The 22,061-nt window shown below is 44.3% G+C and overlaps 1 protein-coding gene across 2 annotated transcripts in view; it reads left to right on the top strand.

Annotated features, from left to right (window-relative positions):
* Positions 1 to 21,641, top strand: part of LOC137378025 (protein TMEPAI-like) — a 91,351-nt gene extending 69,710 nt beyond the window's left edge. The window contains exons 2-3 of one of the 2 annotated variants that reach the window (XM_068048058.1): positions 1,223 to 1,377; positions 14,853 to 21,641. In XM_068048058.1, the coding sequence (XP_067904159.1) occupies positions 1,223 to 1,377; positions 14,853 to 15,398 (701 nt within the window). In that variant the 3' untranslated portion in view covers positions 15,399 to 21,641. The remainder of the gene's footprint in view (positions 1 to 1,222; positions 1,378 to 14,852) is intronic. The other variant, XM_068048059.1, reaches the window with a different exon arrangement.
* Positions 21,642 to 22,061: the final 420 nt, after the last annotated feature.

Below are 22,061 nucleotides of genomic sequence, written 5' to 3' on the forward strand. Positions count from 1 at the left end.
CTCTTAAAAATCCAGCCCCATGTATCCACCTTAACTCCATACCGCTTAATATCCTCACTTAAATTACTTCAGTTTTGAAAATCTCCCAGTCTCGACAGCCTTTTAGGAGAAAGTGTTCAGATTTCCACGATAGTAAGTGTACAGTTATAAATGATGCTGTTGAGAAGTGAGGACTCCTGTCAAATGGCACAGTGCGATATGCTGCAAAATAAAATCTGATCGAGTATTTGGGGTCAGTGCCTCTTTTCTTGAAAGAAAAAGACTTCTTTCTCCCCCACCCCATTTGAAACTCTTGCCTCCATTCACTGTACACGGATAGACTGTAACTGGTTGAAAGCAAGTCTGGGACCTGCATTTGGTTGCAAGTAATGCACAATTTAGTAATGCAGCACCACTGATGTGTAGCCTCCACTCTTTATAATGGGGTGGTTGTACGACCAGGAGTGAGTTCTGCGACACCCCTCTGAGATCCCTGCATTCCTCTAATTCTGGCCATGCACAGCCCAATTTCCATTGCTTCATCAATGGCATCCATTCTTTCAGCTACCTCGGCTCCAAGCTCTGGAGTCCCTTCCCTGTGCCCCCCTCTCAATCTTTTAAGTCTCTACTTAAAACCTACCTCTTTGACCAAGGTTTTGGTCACCCATTCTAATGTCTCTACATGGCTCGGTGTCAGATTTTCCCTGGTAATGTTTCTGTGAAGCACCTGTGAGGTTTTCTGGACGCTGTTTAGGCAACCACTGCTTCTCGAATCAATTGTGTCTTAAGTTTAGAAAGTTCTCAGCAATTCCAATGGGACGGCCCCCAACGCCATTCCTACCCCTGCCCCACCTGCATTTTTAAAGCAGGCTTGGCTCCACCTTGCAGCTGCACCCCAGTCCCCTAGCTCCACAGTTTAGGCAAACCGAAGCAGTCTGAGACTACCTGCTCCTTGATGTCCCACATTGTTCTCTCTCTGTCTCTTTATTGGAAAGACCACTTCTAGGTGATGCTGGAGTTACAATGAGAGCTCCAGCTCGAGCTCGGGGTCTGCCTGGCAGCGTGGGTTCACCAGCTCAAGAACTTGTAACTGCGGGCCACTTAATCTTCCAATGTACTTTAAATTCAACCCAATCAGATGGTTTGGTCTCCCTGAACCAAACTGGTAGGTTCCATCAGTGTGTTTGGTGTCTCCTCTGTCGATCTTTGCAGTTTCTCATTGTTGCTTTCTGTTCTGTTCCAGCTGAGTTGGAGTTTGTCCAGATAATTGTGATAGTGGTGGTGATGATCGTGATGGTCGTGGTGATCACCTGCCTGCTCAACCATTACAAGCTCTCTACACGAACCTTAGTAAACAGACAGAGCCACATGCGGAGGCAAGGAGACACTCTGCAGTCGGTAAGATTCCCATCCACAAGCATCCTACACTTTGAAGGTTTTTGAAAATGATCGCCTGGATACAGTAGTTACTGGTTATTGTCTGGACTAGCAACCCACCGGTCCTGAGGTCAAAACCCACCATGTCTGGTTGTGGAATTGAATTCGATTAAATGGGATAGTTTGTGGGTTGGCACCAGGAAATGAAAGAAAGACCTGCATTTATAAAGTGCGATTCAGAACCTCAGGATGTCTCCAAGTGCTTTATTGCTAATCATCTTTAATAATGTAGGAAATGCTAGTATCCAGTATTTGCACAGGAAGATCCCACAAATAACCAGGCTGTAGTTAGTGATGCTGGTGGTGCAATGACTGTTGACCAGGACACCGAACGAGAATCTCCCCAACTCTTCAAAATTGTGCCATGGGATCCTTTTACATCCACCTGAGAGGGCAGTCGGAGCCTCCATTTAATGTCTAATCCCAAAAGCATAATCTCTGATGGGGCAGCGCTCCCTCAGTTATTCTCCTTGCCCCGCCACCCCCATCAGAATGGGTTTGCACCCAGACTGCATCAGACTTGGTCTCTATATCCTTGAGGTGACATGAGTTAAAATCAACCAGGTGCATTGCTCCTGATCTCTTGTGATCAATTGTGTGCTGGAAAGTATGTGCATTTTGTGCAGAGGAGCGAGAGATCTGTTGAGGATACGATCAGGATTGTGATGCTCTTTGATTAAATATCCCTTCAACACTGTCTAGGCTAATATTTGTTCAACTCGCTCACTCTCTCAAACTCGCTAAACTCCCTCACTCGCTCGCTCACTCACTCCTCCCCCTTGCACAGGCTGGACCTCAGTTGAGAGGGCCTGGAAAGGAGCCAAATAATGGACATCAGCAAAAGGGACTCCAGGTTCCAGAGGACCAGCTCTCTAAAGCATCCCACACGTCAATAAAGCACTGCACATACTCACTGGTCTTCTCTGTACGTGGTGTTGGCTCGTGAGACACTGGGTTGCGTACAATGCACTCTACCCTCCACAGCTCCATTTCTGCACCCCCCCCCCCACCCCTCCTAGATTTACTTTGCACAAGATGTGAGTATCTGTCAATGCAGTGCAACAATCTGTAATAGGAGGGTGTGTGAAACAATAGCAGATGGGTAACGCATAAATTTAGCCTCCTATGCTTGTTGTGGAATATGGAAGTGACCTAAATAGTGGAGCTCCTGTGTTGAAACAGCCCCATATCAGTAACCTAAAGGATACAAACGACCTCATCATTGAACAGCGAGTCCTGTGCTGCTTACACAGTAGGAATTGATCAATGTGATAGTTCCATTAATCAGTGCTGAGTTGCACCAGGTAGATAGATGAATGCTGCTTGGGGTCTGAGTCCTCAGGCAGAACATTCTGGTGTATGAGTGACAAGCGAGCCATTGTATCATGGAGTGAAAGCAGGTGGATTAATCCCTCGGCCAATAGGACAGGTGTAGCTGCACCTGGCTGTCACTTTGAAAAATAACCAGTAGGAGGAGAATGCTCAATGGGGGACCCGCACGCTCGACTGTCTCTCTAGAAAGACATGCTTGCCACCTCCGTCTTTTTTGTTTAGAAAAAGAACAAATGTAACCAGATTACTTTCCGACACTGCTTCGAAGAGGTAGTGGTACAGATGGTTTTATAAAATCAGGAGCGTTGCACTCTGAAATCCACAATTCATCACTCCACTCTAAAGAGCAGCAGTGTGCAAACTGGTACATTCCCATAAACTAATCCAAGTTGGCTGCTGGTCACTGACTTGGCAATTTGTGTCAGTCCCCTTACGCTGTCTTGTCTCCTTGTGGAAGTCGATTCCCATTGCCCTATATCCATTGGGATTCATGAGTGTAGCTGTGAACTTGCCTCGTGGTCAGCCTGGATCTCTGTCTCGTGCATGTTCTCTTTCAATCCCTGAACATACGGACTGAGTTAGTAACAGACCAGATGAGATTTGATTCATGGTAAAAAGTACCGAACATGTAGTCTGAGAGGAAACCTGATGCTTCAGTAAAACACCAGTTCAGGTACTGTTGCTAAAATCAGGAGCACAGATATGCTAACCACCTTCATGGTGTGTTGGGGAGAGGAGGGGGGTGGGGGTGTCCTTCCTTAACATAAAAGTTCTCCCTGTGACCATGTGGGTTTCCTCCGGGTGCTCCGGTTTCCTCCCACAGCCAAATACTTGCAGGTGGATAGGTAAATTGGCCATTATAAATTGCCCCTAGTATAGGTAGACGGTAGGGGAATTGTGGGGATGTGGTAGGAATATGGGATTAATGTAGGATAAGTATAAATGGGTGGTTTATGGTCGGCACAGACTTGGTGGGCCGAAGGGCCTGTTTCAGTGCTGTGTCTCTAAATAAATAAATAAAAAGGATACAGTCACTCTGCTACATGGCCTCATAATGGGGCAAAGATTATTCTCTCTTTGCGACTTCTAACTAACTTTTGGTTTCTGTGTGCCTCTCACAGCCCTCCACAGAAATTGGAAAAGATTTCCAGCTGATAAATCTCTGTGGTTAAATAGTTTTCTCTTGTTTGGCCCCCAAAGAGAAACAACTCTCTAATTACCATTTGTCTGTCTTGCACGACCACTGTCTCCACGTGAACTGCATTGGAACAATGACCCACTTCTGACCAGATTTCGCTTTTATTAAAAAAAAATCTTAACGCAGCTTGTGTTCAAGTCCTTTTCTGTAACAAAATGGCCAAGGAATTCTGGACCAAGACTGTTCCTTTACAGCCACAAACTATAATTGCTGGGGCTTCCTAGCTTGGTTTGAAGCTAATTCTGGTTAGTTGGTCCTTGTCAGTTTGAGGCCAGACTATCTTTTTATTTATATATATTTTTTTAGTGCAAATCCTGACGTCATTCTGACAATATTTGCTATTGAGAAAGAAATTTCTCTGTAAATTGGAAATGTCTGAACTATGTTTCATACTCTCTGTTCTTTGTATTACAAAGTGTCACAGGAATTTGCATGTGATTGGCGAGTCTCAACACTTCAATAATGCATAGAGCTGGGCTGAAATGTGCTTTCCACATGTCTGATTCACACTCCCTTTTGGAAGAGGAGTGTGTTGGGAAGTGCATGCACAGACCCCTCAGCTCCAGAGTCTGGGATTGAATCAGCCATTCTGAGAATGAAGCTATTGGGGTTCCCTGCAGGTACCTCTCCGCCTCGCCACCGCCCCCTCTACACACACAGCAGGTACAGTTTGATTCCCGCATATTCGCTGAATGTTTTACGTGCGGTGCCATCACCAATAACACAGCAGTGAAACTGTACCATTGCAATTCCCACGTGTCACCAAGCAGCAAAGGGCAGGACTTCTGTGTAATCAGGAGAAGGAGACGGGCTGGATCCTTCGTTCCATTGTCAGCAACATGGTCCATATGAGCCCACCTTGGCCACAGCAGCCATATCATGTGGTCATTCTCTCACTTAAAATTTTACAGCACGGAAACAGGCCTTTTGGACCAACAGGTCTATGTCAGTGTTCATGCTGCATGTGAGCCTCCTACCAACTGGCTTCATCTCACCCTTACTGCAACAAAAGATGGTGTCAACTGTGCACCTCGCTCAATAGTCTGTCTTGAGTGAGAGTTGATTCGTGTTCGCTTTAGGGCTTGTCTGTGAAAGACAGCCAGCGAGGGGGTGCCTGTATTTAACTCTGACTGCGTGTACTTGTTGGGAGATTTGAAGTGTCAGTTTGCTCAGTTGGTAGCACTTTCTCCTCAGAAGGTCATCGGTACCTGATGCAAGCTGGCATTCAACGAACAAAGAAAATTACAGCACAGGAGCAGGCCCTTCGGCCCTCCAAGCCTGCGCCGATCCAGATCCTCTATCTAAACCTGTCGCCTATTTTCTAAGGGTCTGTATCTCTTTGCTTCCTGCCCATTCATGTATCTGTCTCGATACATCTTAAAAGACGCTATCGTGCCCGCGTCTACCACCTCCGCTGGCAACGCATTCCAGGCACCCACCACCCTCTGCGTAAAGAACTTTCCACGCATATCCCCCCTAAACTTTTCCCCTTTCACTTTGAACTCGTGACCCCTAGTAATTGAATCCCCCACTCTGGGGGAAAAAGCTTCTTGCTATCCACCCTGTCTATACCTCTCATGATTTTGTACACCTCAATCAGGTCCCCCCTCAACCTCCGTCTTTCTAATGAAAATAATCCTAATCTACTCAACCTCTCTTCATAGCTAGCGCCCTCCATACCAGGCAACATCCTGGTGAACCTCCTCTGCACCCTCTCCAAAGCATCTACATCCTTATGGTAATGTGGCGACCAGAACTGCACGCAGTATTCCAAATGTGGGCGAACCAAAGTCCTATACAACTGTAACATGACCTGCCAACTCTTGTACTCAATACCCCGTCCGATGAAGGAAAGCATGCCGTATGCCTTCTTGACCACTATTGACCTGCGTTGCCACCTTCAGGGAATAATGGACCTGAACACCCAAATCTCTCTGTACATCAATTTTCCCCAGGACTTTTCCATTTACTGTATAGTTCACTCTTGAATTGGATCTTCCAAAATGCATCACCTCGCATTTGCCCTGATTGAACTCCATCTGCCATTTCTCTGCCCAACTGTCCAATCTATCTATATTCTGCTGTATTCGAGTGCAGTACTGAGGGAGTGCTGCACTGCCAGAGGTGCTGTCTTGCAGGTGAGGCATTAAACTGAGTCCCCATCTGCTGGTTCAAGTGGACATGAACAAAACCCGTGTTACCATTTGAGGCAGAGCAGGGGCGATCCCCCTGGTGCATCGCTATTTGTGGGATCTCAGTGTGTGGAAGTTGCCTGCTGCGTTTCCTACATTACAACAGTGACTACACTTCAAAAGTACTTTGAGACATCCTGAAGTTATGGAAGGTGCTATATAGATGCAAGTCCTTTTCTTCCTTTTATTTAAATGCCTACCGGATGATGCTGAGCTGCATTTCAGGCTTGGACGAAACCATTCCCAAGTTGCTCCCTGGCAACAAAGCCTAATTTAGAATTCTGAGTAAAATAACTCAATATTGCCAGACTTGTCAGTAAAGCATGATAAGTACTTGCATTAGAACCAAGATCAAACCTAGACATGTGATGTTCATTCTGTGTGTTAAGCCATCTTGGCAAGATTGCCATTTTACAACGAAGAATTGAATGTTAAAAATGCCCACACATACACTTGCACTTAGCAGCGCACCTGTGGTACAGGTAATGTTGTCATTTCGGATACCTGCCTGACCTGTTATGGGCACAATGCAGCTGTCCAGAATAGCTGATGGGTGATATAGGATCACCTTTGTTATGAAATGAAATGATTCTGTCCACACTCACTGGCTTTTAGGTTAGTGAAACTGGTTTAATTGACTCTGACAACTATCCCAATTATCCTGTCATTTGTGGGGGTGGGGGATATGGGTTGGGAGACGAGGCCTTAAATGGGGAGTTGACGTTAAAAGCCTGCTCGGGTCTGCAAATGAAACCCGACCCTGTCTAAGTCATTTCATTTTTTTTCCTGCACCCAACCCGACCCGACCACCGGAATATAATCAACTTTATTGACGAGGTTGTGCTCTACCTTGGATGGAATCGCTCACTGCAGACTAGTGCGGAGTGTTTCCTGCTTGACGTCCTGGCAGTCACTGTGTCCAACCAGCCCGACCCCAAATACTGGACTTGGAAGAGTGACCCGACCCGACCCGAGCCCAACACATCATCTGGTCCGTTCGGGTCGGGTAGCCGTGCTGTAGTTGACATGACCCCGTTCAGTGACTGGATAACCTTATCACTCCTGGTAGTCTTTCATAACACACACTGAAAAGGAGCAGGGCTCCAGATAAGCACTGGCAATGAAGGGACTATTCGCAGTGACATCGCACTTTTCTACTTCTGGCTTAGTCACCTCCAGACTGCATTTCTCCTAATCTATCTCTGCAGAAACACTGTGCTGAGGGAACCCGAAATCCTCTTCACCTTTATCCCTAGAGCAATGGTGCCACCTACTGGAGACACAGTTAATATCAGGAAATAATCAGCCATTTATTGGTGAGCTGGTCTGAGGACAGCAGCTAATCTACTTGTCAGAAATAATTGTGTTCAAAGAGGGACTATGAAGATAATGAGTAGTCTAAAAGAATACTCAGGACTTTCTTTACAGGGGTAGGAGTTAGTATATTCAGATTCTTCTCCAGTGGAACGTGACTCTAATCTCCCTCATGAGCTTTCACTGGCAGACTGTCAACTGGAGCAACTTTTATGTTTAATCAAAATACTTGTTCAGTCAAGTAGCTCTTCAATTCTCCATATGCTCACAAGCAGATTTATTGTCTAGTGGGGGAGGATGGGAAGAAATGTTAACTTGCTTTTATTTTGCCTTACCAGCTGTTATTATCAATGTTGCAGCAACTTACCTTTTTTTCATTTGCTGAAGTATCTGAAGCTCTATTGGGTGTGCTGATCAAACAGGGAGAAGGAGAGAAATGACATGACCTGTTGGCGAGGAACTGGATGACTAGGTTATTGAAAGGCTGGGATTATGAAGGGTGAGGGTGAGTTACTGTTTCCGGCCCAAATGGGCAAGGATCAGGAATGGGGCACCTGAAAGACCTGACAACTGATGTAGGAACCCAAGGTTGAGAGTTCACACTCAGCCCTGTTCTCAGGCACGGTTGCTTTGCGTTTTTTTGATAAAAGGCCTGAAAGGTGCACATTGTGGTTCACAGGTTCACTCTCCTTCCCACATTCTTATGTGGGAATTTAAATAAATCGGGATTAGAAAGCTAGTATTTTTTTTTTAATTCATTCATGGGATGTGGGCGACGCTGGCCAGGCCAGCATTTATTGCCTGTCCCTAATTGCCCTTGAGAATAATAACAAAAGCTACCGTATTGTTGTAAAAACCCGCCTAGTTTACTAATGTCCTTCAGGGAAGGAAGTCTGCTGTCCTTACCTGGTCAGGCCTACGTGTGGCTCTAGACCCACAGCAATGTGGTTGACTCTTAATTTCCCTCTGAAATTGCCTAGCAAACCGCTCAGTTGTATTAAACTTCTACAGAAAAGTTAAATAAGAATAAGACTGGGCGGATCTCCTGGCGTTGGCCTAGGCACCTGAAATGACAAAGGCACACCCTGCCTTTGCACCCCTTGCAAAATCCTCCTCACTAACGTCTGGGGGCTCGTGCCAAAGTTGGGAGAGCGGTCCCACAGACTAGTCAACCAACAGGCTGACAGTCATACTCATGGAATCATACCTTCCAATGTCACAGACACCGCCATCATCATAGGAGGTGGCAGCATCGTCGGGAAGGAATGGCCCTGGGAGTCCTCAACATTGACTTCGGACCCCATGAAGTCTCATAGCATCAAGACAAACACTCCTGCTGATTACCACCTAGTACCTTCCCTCAGCTGATGAATCAGTACTCCTCCATGTCGAACACCACTTCGAAGAAGCACTGAGGATAGCAAGAGCACAGGACGTACTCTGGGTGGGGGACTTCAATGTTCAATGTCCATCACCAAGGGTGGCTCGGTAGCTGAATCCTGAAGGACATGTCTGCCAGACTGGGCCTGCGACAGGTGGTGAGGGAACCAACAAGAGGGAAAAATCTACTTGACCTCTTCCCCTCAAATCTACCTGTAACAGATGCATCTGTCCATGACAGTATTGGTAGGAATGAACACTACACAGTCCTTCTGGAGACTAAGTCCTGTCTTCACACTGAGGACACAGTGTTGTGTGGCTTGATGGTAGTGGTAGACGTATGCCAGGCAATGAGGTTACAGATATTTCAACGCTGGCTCAATGAGGAGTGTAGCAGAGCATGCCAAGAGCAGCACCAGGCTTTAAACACCTTTTTTTTTAAAAAAAAAATGAGGGGCCTACCTGCTGAAGCTACAACACAGGGCTACATGTATACTAAACAGCAGAAGTAGCATGCTGTAGACAGAGCTAAGTGATCCCACAACCAATGGATTAGATCAAAGCTGTGCACTCCTGTCATGTCCACTCATGAATGATGGTGGACAATTAAACAACTGTATTCACATCCTCAGTAATGGGGGAGCCCAGCACATCAGTGCAAAATACAAGGCTGAAGTATTTGCATCCATCTTCATCCAGAAGTGGATGATCCCTCTCTGCCTCCTCCTGAGGTCCCCGTCATCATAGATGCCAGTCTTCAGCCAATCCGATTCACTCCACGTGATAGCAAGGAATGACTGACGGCACAAGATACTGGAAAAGCTATGGGTCCTGGCAACATTCCCAACTGTAGTGCTGAAGACATGTGCTCCAGAACTAACCGTGCCCCTAGCCAAGCTGTTCCAGTGCAGCTGCAACACTGGCATCTACCCAACAAAGTGGAAAATTGCTCAGGTATGTCCTGTCCACAAAAAGCAGGACAAATCCATCATCCACAAATTGATAAAGGTGTCTTTGACAGTGCTATCAAGTGGCATTTACTCAGCAACAATCTGCTCAGTTGGGTTCTGGCAGGACCACTCGGCTACAGACCTCGGACTGCCTTGATTCAAACGTGGACAAAAGAGCTGAACTCGAGGTGAGAGTGACTGCCCTTGACATCAAGGCAATATTTGACTGAGTATGGCTTCAAAGAGCCCTAGCAAAACTGGAGTCAATGGGAATCAGAGGGCGATTGCTCCACTAGTTGGCAGGAAGGAAGATGGTTGTGGTTGTTGGAGGTCTATCATCTCAGCTCCAGGACATCACTGCAGGAGTTCCTCAGGGTAGTGTCCTAGGCCCAACCATCTTCAGCTGCTTCATCAATGACCTTCCCTCCATCATAAGGTCAGAAGTGGGGATGTTCACTGATTGCACAATGTTCACCATTCGCGACTCCTCAGAAACTGAATGTCAGTGTAGAAATGCAGCAAGACCTGGACAATATCCGGGCTTGGGCTGATAAGTGGCAAGTAACATTCGTGCCAGTCAATGACCATCTCTGACAAGTGAGAACCATCTCCCCTTGACGTTCAATCGCATTACCATCGGTGAATCCCCAACTGTCAACATCCTGGGGGTTACTATTGACAGGAAACTTAACTGGACCGGCCATATAAATGATGTGGCTACAAGAGCAGGTCAGATTGTGGGAATTCTGTGGTGAGTAACTCACCACCTGACTCCCCAAAGTTTGTCCATCATCCACAAGGCACAAGTCAGGAGTGTGATGGAAAACTCTCCACTTGCCTCAATACCATCCAAGACCAAGCAGCCCATTTGATCCGCACCCCATGTTAAATATGCACCATCTAAAAGATGCAATTCAGCAACTTGCTAAGCTTCCTTCGAGAGTACCTTCGAAACCCTTAACTGCTACCACCTAGAAAGACAAGGGCAGGAGATGCATGGGAACACTGCCACCTGCAAGTTGCCCTCCTAAATCACACACCCTCCTGACTTGGAACTATATCACCATTCCTTCACTGTTGTTGGGTTAAAATCCTGGAATTCCCTTCCTAACAGCACTGTGGATGCACCTGGACCATATGGACTATGGTGGTTCAAGAAGGCAGCTCACCGCCACCTTCTCAAGGGCAATTGGGGATGGGCAAAAACTGTTGATCCTGTCTGCAACCCTCACATCCCAAGAATGAATTTTTTTTTTAAATCGGCAGCTATAGGAAACAAGATGTTCAAATATATTCAGTATTTCAAGAGCATGTCTTTTGTACATAAGATGATGTCATGAATGGAACAGTTGAGTCATGTCACTGAATAGTGTGCGCCTCTGCCTCTTTCTTTCTGTCTCTCTCCCACATTTACATTCTTCTTTCTCTTTTCCTATCTTTTCTCTCTCTCTCACTCTCTGTCGCTTCTCTTTTTCTCTCTCTTTCTCCTTTGCTTGCCTATGCACTCTCCTCTGTCCTTTCAAATGTGAAATGTATTTGACCAGTCTCTGATAGCTTCCTACTGGACTTGGGCCCACAGCACATAGTTGCTCATTCAGTGTGAAATGTGGTGTCTGGAATGAGGGGATGTGGATATAAAGAATAGATTGAATATAAGATTTATGACATAACAGCATTAGAAAATGTCTTTGCAAAGAGCATTTTGAAGCCTTGGAATGCGTCACTGTAGTCGATGATTGAAGCAGAGACGATATCAACAATTAAAAATGGTTCTGATGAAAGGTCACAGATCTGAAATATTAACTTCATTTCTCTCTCCACAAATGCTGCCTGTCCTGAGTATTTCCAGTTTGATTTCAGATTTCCAGCATCTGCAGTATTTGCTTTTGTTTAAAAATGGAGAATAAAGGGTTAGGGGAACAGAGCAGACACCTGGGCTTAGGACCAGCACTTGTGCAGAGGAGAAACACTAACTGTTATGACCCACTGAGAAAGAGGTCTCAGGGTCCCTCTCAGCCTTCACCTAGTCTTACTGTAACAGGGTTTAATTTTATACACACTGTTTTTAGCTCTCCCTTTGGTGAATCTTTGTTCACTGCTTTCCAATTATAAGGCAAAGAAACCAGCACACACAGGTTTTCTTAGGTTTAAAGAAGAAAGATTGAAATTTATTAGACATGAACTTAAACTCTAATTTGGTTGACGCCTACAGATACACGATGCACCCACGCTAGCATGCGTACGCAATACACGCACGCAAATAGAGACCGAAAAGAGCAGAGGAAATAAAGTGGAAAAGTTTGAGGCAATATCTGAACAGCTTTTGTTACGGTTCTTCGAGCTCACTGTAGAGTCCTTGATTGTAGGCAGATCTTTTCGTTGGGGCCCAGTATTCTTCTTAAACCATGATCGCTGTAAGAGACTTTTCCCTCTTGGGGTTCGTGTGTCTTCAGTGGATTTGGAGGCTTGTCAGAAAGAGATGGGAGCAGACAGGAGAGATCTTCTCAGTCCAGGAGTAAACAGTCTTTGAGTTCAAACTGTTTGTACAATTCAGAAAACCCCAGATTGCCAAGCAGGTTAGTCATGTGACCAACTGGTCTGACCACGTCTTGGATTGTGTCACCTTAGCAGTCTCTGGAATGTTCCTCTTGCACACAATACCTGGTGATCAAGGTCCATTGTGGGTTGAATGTGTCAGGGAATGGTCGTTTGTCCTTCCAATCAACGTCTGTTAATATGCAAATGTCTTTTCCAACTACAGCTGATCTGTTTAACAAGTCCTTTCTTCACTCCAGTAGCAGTTTAAAATCAATGTTCATGACAAAGTTAATGTGCCTCATTCTTGGCAGGTGGGGGCCTAGCATGACACTAACACAGATTGGTTGGGCTGGGCAGAACAGCATATTTCCATGCTGTAATTTCTAGGTAAAATAGGCCCCAGAGTAACTGGTATGACAAATGGGAATCACCACACTTTGCTCTGCATCTGGCCTTTCTGTATCTAACAGTACCAGTGCCTAAAATGGTAACTGTTCTAATCCCAACTGCCAACATCCCTCATCTTTATAAACACAAAAACAAAATATCTCAATGTGCTTTCCAGTCCGTAAAGAAGCTTTGAAGTGTAATCACCGTTGTAGGGAACGTTGCAGCCAGTTTGTGCACAGCAAGCTCCCTCAAACAGCAATGTGATGCTGGCCATGTTGATTGAGAGATAATTATTGGTCAGGACACTGGGAGGAATTCTGCTGCTCTTCAAACTGTGCTGTGATCTTTTACGTCCACTTGAGAGTGTAGATGGTCCTCGTTTTAACATCTTAACTGAAACACAATGCAGTACCCACGATCTTCTGACTGAGGTGAGAGTGCTGCCACTGAGCCAAGGCTGACCTGATACAGAAATTGGAATGATGGAGATGTGAACATTTCATGCTGTGTCCCACTTGAACTGTGAAAAGGACCTAGCAATACATTGACTGTATTCCTTCCAAATTCAGGCTGTGCCTCAAGAGGGCACTTTGAGCTGTATTACAGCAGGGAGCAGTGCTGATAGAGGTGGCTCTGTAACATGTCATGGTAACTGCTAGAGGTGATGAGTTAAAAGCATCACATACTAAGTACAGGTTGAAGACTTTTGGCTGGTGAGATATTATGGGACCGATTTATACTGGCGATGATACTGATTGGCATTATGGTTTTATTTTGCATGTCCTATTTATTCCAGCCACAAAACAAAGTTACTGTAGATCAAAACATTTTAGTTGATCACCTTGCTTTATTGTGTAGGAAAGAGGCCTGTGGCCTTCAGACAGCACAGCGTCAGCAAGTGGAATGTCAAAGGTAAGCCTGGAAGGTCTAATCCTCGCTTCACCTAATTGTGCATTCCAGACGATCAGATACCATACATGAGCAGATAATCTGTTTTTAATGATGTTGGTTGAGTGATAAATATTGGCTAGGACACTGGGGAGAACTCCCCTGATCTTCATGTCCTGAGGTTGTGAATGGTGTTGCTTAAATATAGATGGGATATTTTAAAATATTCTCAACATATATAATATACTGTCACTCATTATGTTTTCATACACGGGGCAAATGCAAAACTGACTGTGAACTATTTGTGAGTCATGAATTGAAATGTTGCCCAGCATCCTACACTTTAATCTGTACTGAAGCATTATGATTATGCTTAACATATGGAGCAGGGGATATAGGATATGGAGTAAATCTGGGAATGCTTGGAAGTGGGGCCAGGTGGTCTCTAGTACGGGTGAGTAGTTTGTGGGGAGGGGGAGTGAAATCTAGTTAAATTGTATTAAATTGATCAATGTCTCCTGCAACAACTTTAGAACCCAGTATGGTTCAGCAAGTATTGAATTTTGGGTACAAGGCGAGAGCTTCCCATTCAGTATTTGTTTCCCCTGCCTCAGTGTGCAGCACGCTCACCTGTGATTCAGCAGGTTGTGGATTCATGTCTCTCTCCAGAACATTCAGTACAAAATCCAGGCTGAGACTCCAACTGAAGGAGTGCTGCACTGTCAGAGGTGCCGTCCTTCGAAAGAAACATTAAACTGAAGTTCCGTCTCCCCTCTCAGACGGATGTTAAATATCTGATGGCATTATTCAAAAAAGAGCAGGGGAAATCTCGCCACTGTCCTGGCCGATATTCATATCTCAACAAGTGTCACTAAAGCAGACTATCTGGTCAGTATCACGTTGCTGTTTGTGGGATCTTGCAGTGTGTAAATTAGCTGCTGTGTTTCCTACATTACACAGATTACACTTCAAAAGTACTTAATTGACTATAAAGTGCTTTAGGACATCCCATGATTGTGAAAGGCGCTATATAAATACAAGTTAATTAATTTCAACCTCTGCCCCAGTTAACTGAAATCTAAATTACTCTACTTTTGAATTCAGCAACTTAATGGGTTCAACTTTCCCACGTGTATTTTTGGTTATGCTTTTAACATCGGGTGCCATTTTTTGGCTTGGCTCTTTGCCTTGCCAATGCTAAACCAGAAATAGCTGTTGTGGAGGTGACTGGCTGACTTTTTTTTTCTGTTTCAGCAGCAGATCTACACACCCAGGTCAACAGACAGATTGACGGTCCCGTCATTCCTACAGCGGGATCGATTCAGTCGCTTCCAGCCTACCTACCCCTACCTGCAGCACGAGATTGACCTTCCTCCCACCATCTCCCTGTCAGATGGCGAAGAGCCCCCTCCGTACCAGGGGCCGTGCACCCTCCAGCTCCGTGACCCCGAGCAGCAGATGGAACTGAACCGCGAGTCGGTCCGGGCTCCCCCAAACAGGACTATTTTCGACAGCGACCTGATTGACACGTCGATTTACAACGGAGGGCCTTGCCCACCCAGCAGTAACTCTGGCATCAGCGCTACCAGTTACAGCAGCAATGGCCGAATGGAAGGACCCCCACCCACTTATAATGAGGTCATAGGTCACTACCCAGGGTCGACCTTTTTCCAGCACCAGCAGAATCATGGCGTCCTCTCCATGATGGGAGGCAACAGACTGCAGCACCCTCAGAACAATGGCCTCGAGAGTACAGTTGTCCGGAATAGCAAAGACAAGAAGACCGGACATCCCTTCTGAGACCCACTCTGTGCACTTCAATTCAAACCAGGGGGCGTGGGTGGGAGAGCATGGGCAGCTGTGCTTGCTCCCCCCTCCTCCGCCTCTCTTGTATAAAGTTAATACTTAGTTATGTCGCATCTGAATTGAACACTCGAGCATAAGGCTTCAGGTAGTTCTATTGAGCTACACTAGATAAGGAAGTTCCAATACTCTGTTACTTTAAGAGACCTTAGTTTAAGCAATGTGCGTAAAATGCTGTCTTTAATTATCTCACTTAACTTTAAAGAAACATTTGCACAAAATTTTATGTTTCAAGAACCTGCAATATGTCTAATGAGAAATCTGCATGTGGAGGCAGGAGTATTTTTGTAATAGAAATGGCCTATACAAAAATGACGTAGTTTCTTTTTTTTTTTGTTCCCAGATGAGAGAAATGGCAATTTTTGGAGTGCCATCTTAGTGTGTCTCTAAACATTTCTGTATATAAAAAAAAAACAAGGGTTTAGAGTTATTTATGAACACTTTTGAAACATTGCACTATTTTGTAATATGAGTAACAAGCGGACACTTGTAATAGTGACGGCCTCCAGCGTCTGCCACAGATGTATGAACGAGCAAAGACGTTCTTGGATATAGCAGTGCTGAGCTACACAGATACTTGCAGGTAGAGTCCTGCAGGTCCTGGATCCATTGGGAAAAGAAATTGCAATGATATTTGAATATAGAGCAAACTAGAGGGTTATGTGACATTCAAAAAAAATCATGCTTTATGATAATGGGAGTTACAAGGAAGCTCACCTGTTCTTCCTTGTAACTCTTGGTGATGTGATGGACCAATACTGTGAATCCAGCACGCAGTACATCTTAGAAAAATTATCAGGCTAGAAAATAGTCATGGAGAAGATAACCAAAGACACAGTCCTCTTTATACCCAGTGTGGGGGAATAAAATATGATTTGTGACAGTTTTGGTACCTTTTAGCATGTCTGCAAAACTTTGTGGAAACTTTTTATTGAGACCATTCCCGCTTAATGTCAACACTAGCCTCATTTTTGAATTATTTCAAGAGAATACGATGGTGTGGATTGGGTTCCAATCAAGTTTAGAAAATTGTCTGTATGCTTGGCGAGTCTGGACAGGAGTCCAGAACAGAAGTCATTACTTTGCATATTGTGACTTGGAGAAGAGTTTGGATGTGTGAATGAGTCACTAGTAAAACAAGGTGCACTTTTTCCCAAACCTATGGTTGATGTATAGTCTGGGCAGTGAGGAGTTGGTCCATGAGAAGGAAAAATACTCTATTCCCTATTATTGCCATCTTTGAGTACAAAATTCCCCAAATGGGAAATTGGGGTGAAGGGGAATAAAATATGGCCAACTTATTGGGAAAGGGAAGGTGAGAAAAAAAAAAGGACAGGTTGACCATTTTTAATAGGAGAAATCAGTTGCCATTTTGATCACCTCATGATTAGTCGCATTCAGATCATGGTGGCTGACATTCTGACTTGTTTTCTCTGCGTGGAGTTTGGAAGTTGCTCAGTTGGATGTGGTACAATGAGTTGAGGATAAGTAATGAATTGAAGGTTCTAAACAGTCAAAAAGCCTCAATGGATCTCCATTGCATTTAGCCATTTGTTGACTGAGGGTTGGAGACTATTTCAAATGTTCTTTCCTCACTTTCTGATAAAGTTCTACTGGTAGGAAATGATTTACTGAATTGATTTGAAGTTCTTAATCACACCATTGTGCCCCTGGTATAGCTTTCCCTGATCTTCTGTTCAGGCCATGAGCCCATAATCACTGGCAGTTCCAATCACTGAAGCTTCCAGTGTCCTGCTTTCAATAGCAGATCCACACCTCAAAATGGCATCCACTTTTCAATTGTTACATTAATGGCCAAATAAAGTTGAAGCTAAAAATAGTGAATGTGGTATAAATCTTGTCTTTTTGGTTTCTATGCTAGTGGCAGACCTGGGCCTATTTCAGTGTTGCGTGTGGTAATTTCTTATATTTAAAAAAAACCCCTCTTGGGTGAGTAAGTAGGAATCGAGTCCCTACAGGCTTACCACAGGATAGGGAGAATGGCACAGTTGCTATTTAATTTCTTGGAAGCAAAAGCCTGGATTAATGGAACTCGTCAATCAGTTTGAGTAGCCACAACTGGCAGAAACCTTGGTATCTTGTTTACAGCACTGTTGGAATGGGGATAGCAAGATCCACCCAGCATCTTTTCAGGCGTGTCTTTGATTCTGCCTTCGGCATATGGGGCACTATTGAATATTCTTTATATAGGCTCTTTTGCAACAGATGTTTAATGGGTGGTAACTCGGTCCTGAAACCTTTGCAACTGCACATCAATCTCTTGCTGCCCTTGCTAGGTTTTTTGGATCTGCCCAGCTCAAGTTGTTGCCTGTCAAGACTGAGTGCATTTCACCAGTGAGAATCAGCTAATACTGCTTCACATACCTTGTGGAAGCCAAATATGAACTACTACAGAAAAGTTGGTGATATGTGGCTGCTCGCCCATTCTTTTGGGAGGAGGGATGTTGCAATATGCCTTTGGACGAGATAAATGTTGTAGCAAGTAAGAGAGGATTGATTTTTGTTAGGTTGACTAAGCTAAGTGTAACAGCACAAACTCTCAAAGCAGCTAATATTAACCTACCTAACTCACTGGGCAGGAACCCATGAGATCGGGTGACATATCAAATTAACAGCCTGCCCAATATTACTCCTGACTTCAGCTTCCCAATGGACAGACTAAGTTAAAATTGCCCTCAAGATGGAGAGAATCAGTTGATTTGTAAATGGCCTAGCCATCCCCTAAGTTAATTCAGCTGCAAAATGAATCAAAAATAGAGAATTTTGGCCAAAATCACCTTTCCCATTTGTTCTTTCATCCTGTAGCAATACTGCACAATTTAGCTCTCCAGTTACCATGGTTACACACTATTTTGTTCCCTTAATCTTTGGGCTGCCAGCATTTCCCAAATGTTTACTCATGTTAAATGTCTTGAATTTGCTGTCAGGTGTCTGGCCCTCCTGTCTAGTGCAGTGGGGAATCTTGCTAGTACCAGATGAAGACTGAGTCACCCATAACCTCACTGTTGCTAATCTTTTTCAAATTTTCTTTCTTAGTACTTCCTCAATCATCCTGGTGTCCCTTTCACTGTCCTAATTGTGTGATTATAGGCACAGTGAGGTGTTCCGTTACTGAAGTTTCTTTCCAAAAATTACTGTGCGTTTGAGGCAGTGTGTTTGTCACGTTTATATTGAGTCTATTAAGAATTCTGGAGGCTGGGAGAGGAATCGTCCATGTGCAATTCAGAAGCGGAGAGAAAACGGTGTGAACTTATCTTAAGATTTCAGCTTTATATTTACACTCCCGGGTTCCACAAGTGCTGTGCCTCATGTTAAAAGTGCGGCTTTGTTCAATTTATTTTTCTGCCCTCCTCCCCAAACTCCCTTTCTCTCGCTCTGGTGCTGTGTTCAACTTGAACATATTCGCATATCCTACCCAGGGAGAGAAGAATTTATATTCTGGGCATTGCATGTAGTTTAAACAATAGTACTAACCAAATGAATGGAATCCGTGAAACCTAACATGCACCACCATTAAATTATATTACAGTCTAATAGAGTTCTGTTCAGTCTAAAGTCAAGAATGGATTAAAGAAGAACCATGAAAGGCACCGGTACTTTGACAGGTTTATTTCCAATATCGGTTTTATAATAAATAGCTAAGCACTGTAAAAAAGACAAAAGCTGCAACTCTTGCACTTTGTAACCGTGATCTTCGGAGCTTGGAATGATGCTGTTTTATTAAATGAGAAGTGTTTTCTTTAATTAAGGATGGCGTTAGTGAGATTGGGTGCTAAATGGGAAGTGGTCCTGGCAGAGGGATCCAGCTGATGTGACCAGTTGTGGAAGTCCGCCCCATGTAGAGTCTTTGGCTGAACGTGGTCTGCCCTCATTGAAACTCAAATAGTGCACTGCCTTATTGCGTCCATCAGTGTCTGAAAGACGGGATGGTTTGTTTTATGAGTGTAAAATTCAAAATTAATTGCACTAAACCTAATCTAACCCTTTCCCCCTCCCCAAAAATGCGCACCCTTGGAGTCAGTGAACTACAATGAATGAAAGTGCAGTGCTGAACCATCCTCAATGAAATTTCCACTCCCTATCCCCGTATGCGTTTAAGTAGCAGTCACCTTGCCATCCATAAGCTTCCAACAATGAACTGTACAATACAGTGAGTGTTGGGGTAGTAAATGCAATAGGATGTGTTACTTGCATAAGACATTTTTACTGGTCCTGAGCCAACAGTTTGCTGTTTAATTTTGACAGTGCACGTTGTCTATACCGAGAAGAAAAAATGGGCCCAAAATAAACATGTTAGGTTTTTCTTTTGAACAGTGCAAAAAAAGAATTTTTAATACCCGCAACTGCCCCGCCCATCCTCCTTTTGAATTCAGCTCAAATAAATTTGGGCAAAATCAGCTGCAAGGGTTTTGTAAAATGTTTGTGATGGGAAAACTGAGTTGATCAGAAAACAGGTCTTGAAAGCAACACTGATATAGCACACCCGCCTCCAGTGTGTCTCCACATAGAGTTGAGGTGTTCATTAAACTTGGCTCACAAGTGTCTCCCACCTTTAAATAGGGCTGGAGTGAGTGCGGACAGCTATCAGAACTGCAGTATAGGTGTAACCCTGACATTGGAAGGTTTCCATAGAGTTGGTAACCTGTTCTCCTGCAGCCTGTTGTAAACCAAACGAAAAGAAAACGCTGGAGGCGCCAACTGCTTGGTTTATGTTTCGGGTACAAACCCTCAGACCTTGGGGAGGATTCTGAAGGAAGGTTTCATCCTGAAACACCGGCTGGTTTCTGCTCTCCCTCTGTAGATGCTGTCTCACCTGCTGAAGGTCTCCTGCGTTTTCTGTTTTCGTTTCAAGCTCGGGTGTCTAATTTTTATTTTAAAACCCACGTGCGCTCTTCACCTTTTTTGATCTGAATCCCTCAATTTAGATTCCAGTCCATAACTTACTCGCAGGTATCTTTCTAAACCATCCGAATCCTATTACAGCCTGTAACTGTCTTCACAGCACAGTATTGGTAATTACCTATCTGATTCCAGCCTGTAATTCACTCCAAGGTAATGAGTCCATATTTGTTTTCAAAATACATCCATCCGTTACTCGGCAGTCCAGAAGTTTACTGTGATAGTGACCGATACTGGGGCTTCAATTTATCATTTGGAGGATTTGAACCTTCGAATTGCCATTGTAATCCGGATTGAGAACTCTGTGTGACTTGGGACTGTGTTTAGCAGGAGTTGGCTAAACAGTAACAGTCTGCCTCGCAGATTTCCACCCTCTGGATTTGTACTCCTTATCGTTTCAACTTTTCTTTTTAATTATATAATGTTTGAAAACATATTTGGGGGGAAAAAACTTCAGTTGGGCAATGCTTGGGTTTAGAAGGTCACTGACTTTATATTTAAAACCAAGCTTTTCTACAAAGACTGCTTCGAGCTGCTGTGTTTAAACTATGTGTAAAATATATACAGCACTTTTCAAGGCAGTAAAAGTAAAATTTTTCTTATTGTAGTAATTGTGGACTCGCTTGATCTTGCGAAAGATCAAGCTTATTGTGTACATGTGACTGATGGTGTTTATTTTTGGAAAAGGCAATTTCTCTGTTGTCACTAGGGTTTGAGTAACCATGCGTATCAGATACCTAGACAGACTGTGCTTCCAAACTCGGGTTGTATCTGGAGCGAGCAGACCAAGGTGGTCGCAGGATTGTTGGAGGAGTTGAGAGGACAACTCAAGTGTGTATTGGTTTGACTGTTTTAACCTGCCAGTGCACTCGAAATCCTGGTGACAACACCGACTTTTTTATTATGAGAACTAAATCATTCCTATCACTGCATCTTTGCATCCGTGTATATGGTGCCCATGAGCCTGCCTCTTCCTGTTAGTGGTGTTAGAATTGATTTTTAGATACCCTCCCTCTCCTCCCCACCCACAGCCCTCCCTCACATCACCACCCCATTGCACCTCCTCCCCGCTGGGCTATTTTATGCATTAACGCATTTGCAGAGTTGTTCAAAGTGATGACATTAATCACAATTATTTTTATTTTTGTTTTGTTTTCAGACGCTTGTGGTTGACTTTGCAGCGATCACATTTGAAACCAGTTTAAAAAAAAAACACTTTTTAAAATAAAAAGAAAAAATAAAGTTGAGGAAATAAACAAACTGGACAGTTTTGTGGTGGTTTATTGACATTCCGAGGTGTGGAACCAGTGGCAGAGAATTTGCAGAGCACAATATTGACTGGGCCCCAGTCAGGGTAACTCGGGATGATCTCCTTACCCCCAAAATAATTGACGTTGCAGCATAATCTGCTTTCCCATCTTTAATCCGTGGTCTTGGCTGAAGTGACATTGCCACGGCCAGCATTTGCTGCCCATCCCTACTTGCTATTGGAAGGTGGTTGTGGGCTGCCTTGAGCTGCTACAGTCCATGTGGTGTAGGTACACCCACAGTGCTGTTAGGTAAGGAGATTCAGGGTTTTGGCCCAGTGACAATGAAGGAACAGCGATATTGTTCCAAGTCAGAATGGTGAGTTACTTGGAGATGGTGTTCCCATGTGCCTGCTGCCCTTTTCATTGGTGG

The sequence above is a fragment of the Heterodontus francisci genome, chromosome 16, assembly GCF_036365525.1.
Source record: "Heterodontus francisci isolate sHetFra1 chromosome 16, sHetFra1.hap1, whole genome shotgun sequence".
In the NCBI taxonomy this organism is placed as follows: domain Eukaryota; kingdom Metazoa; phylum Chordata; class Chondrichthyes; order Heterodontiformes; family Heterodontidae; genus Heterodontus; species Heterodontus francisci.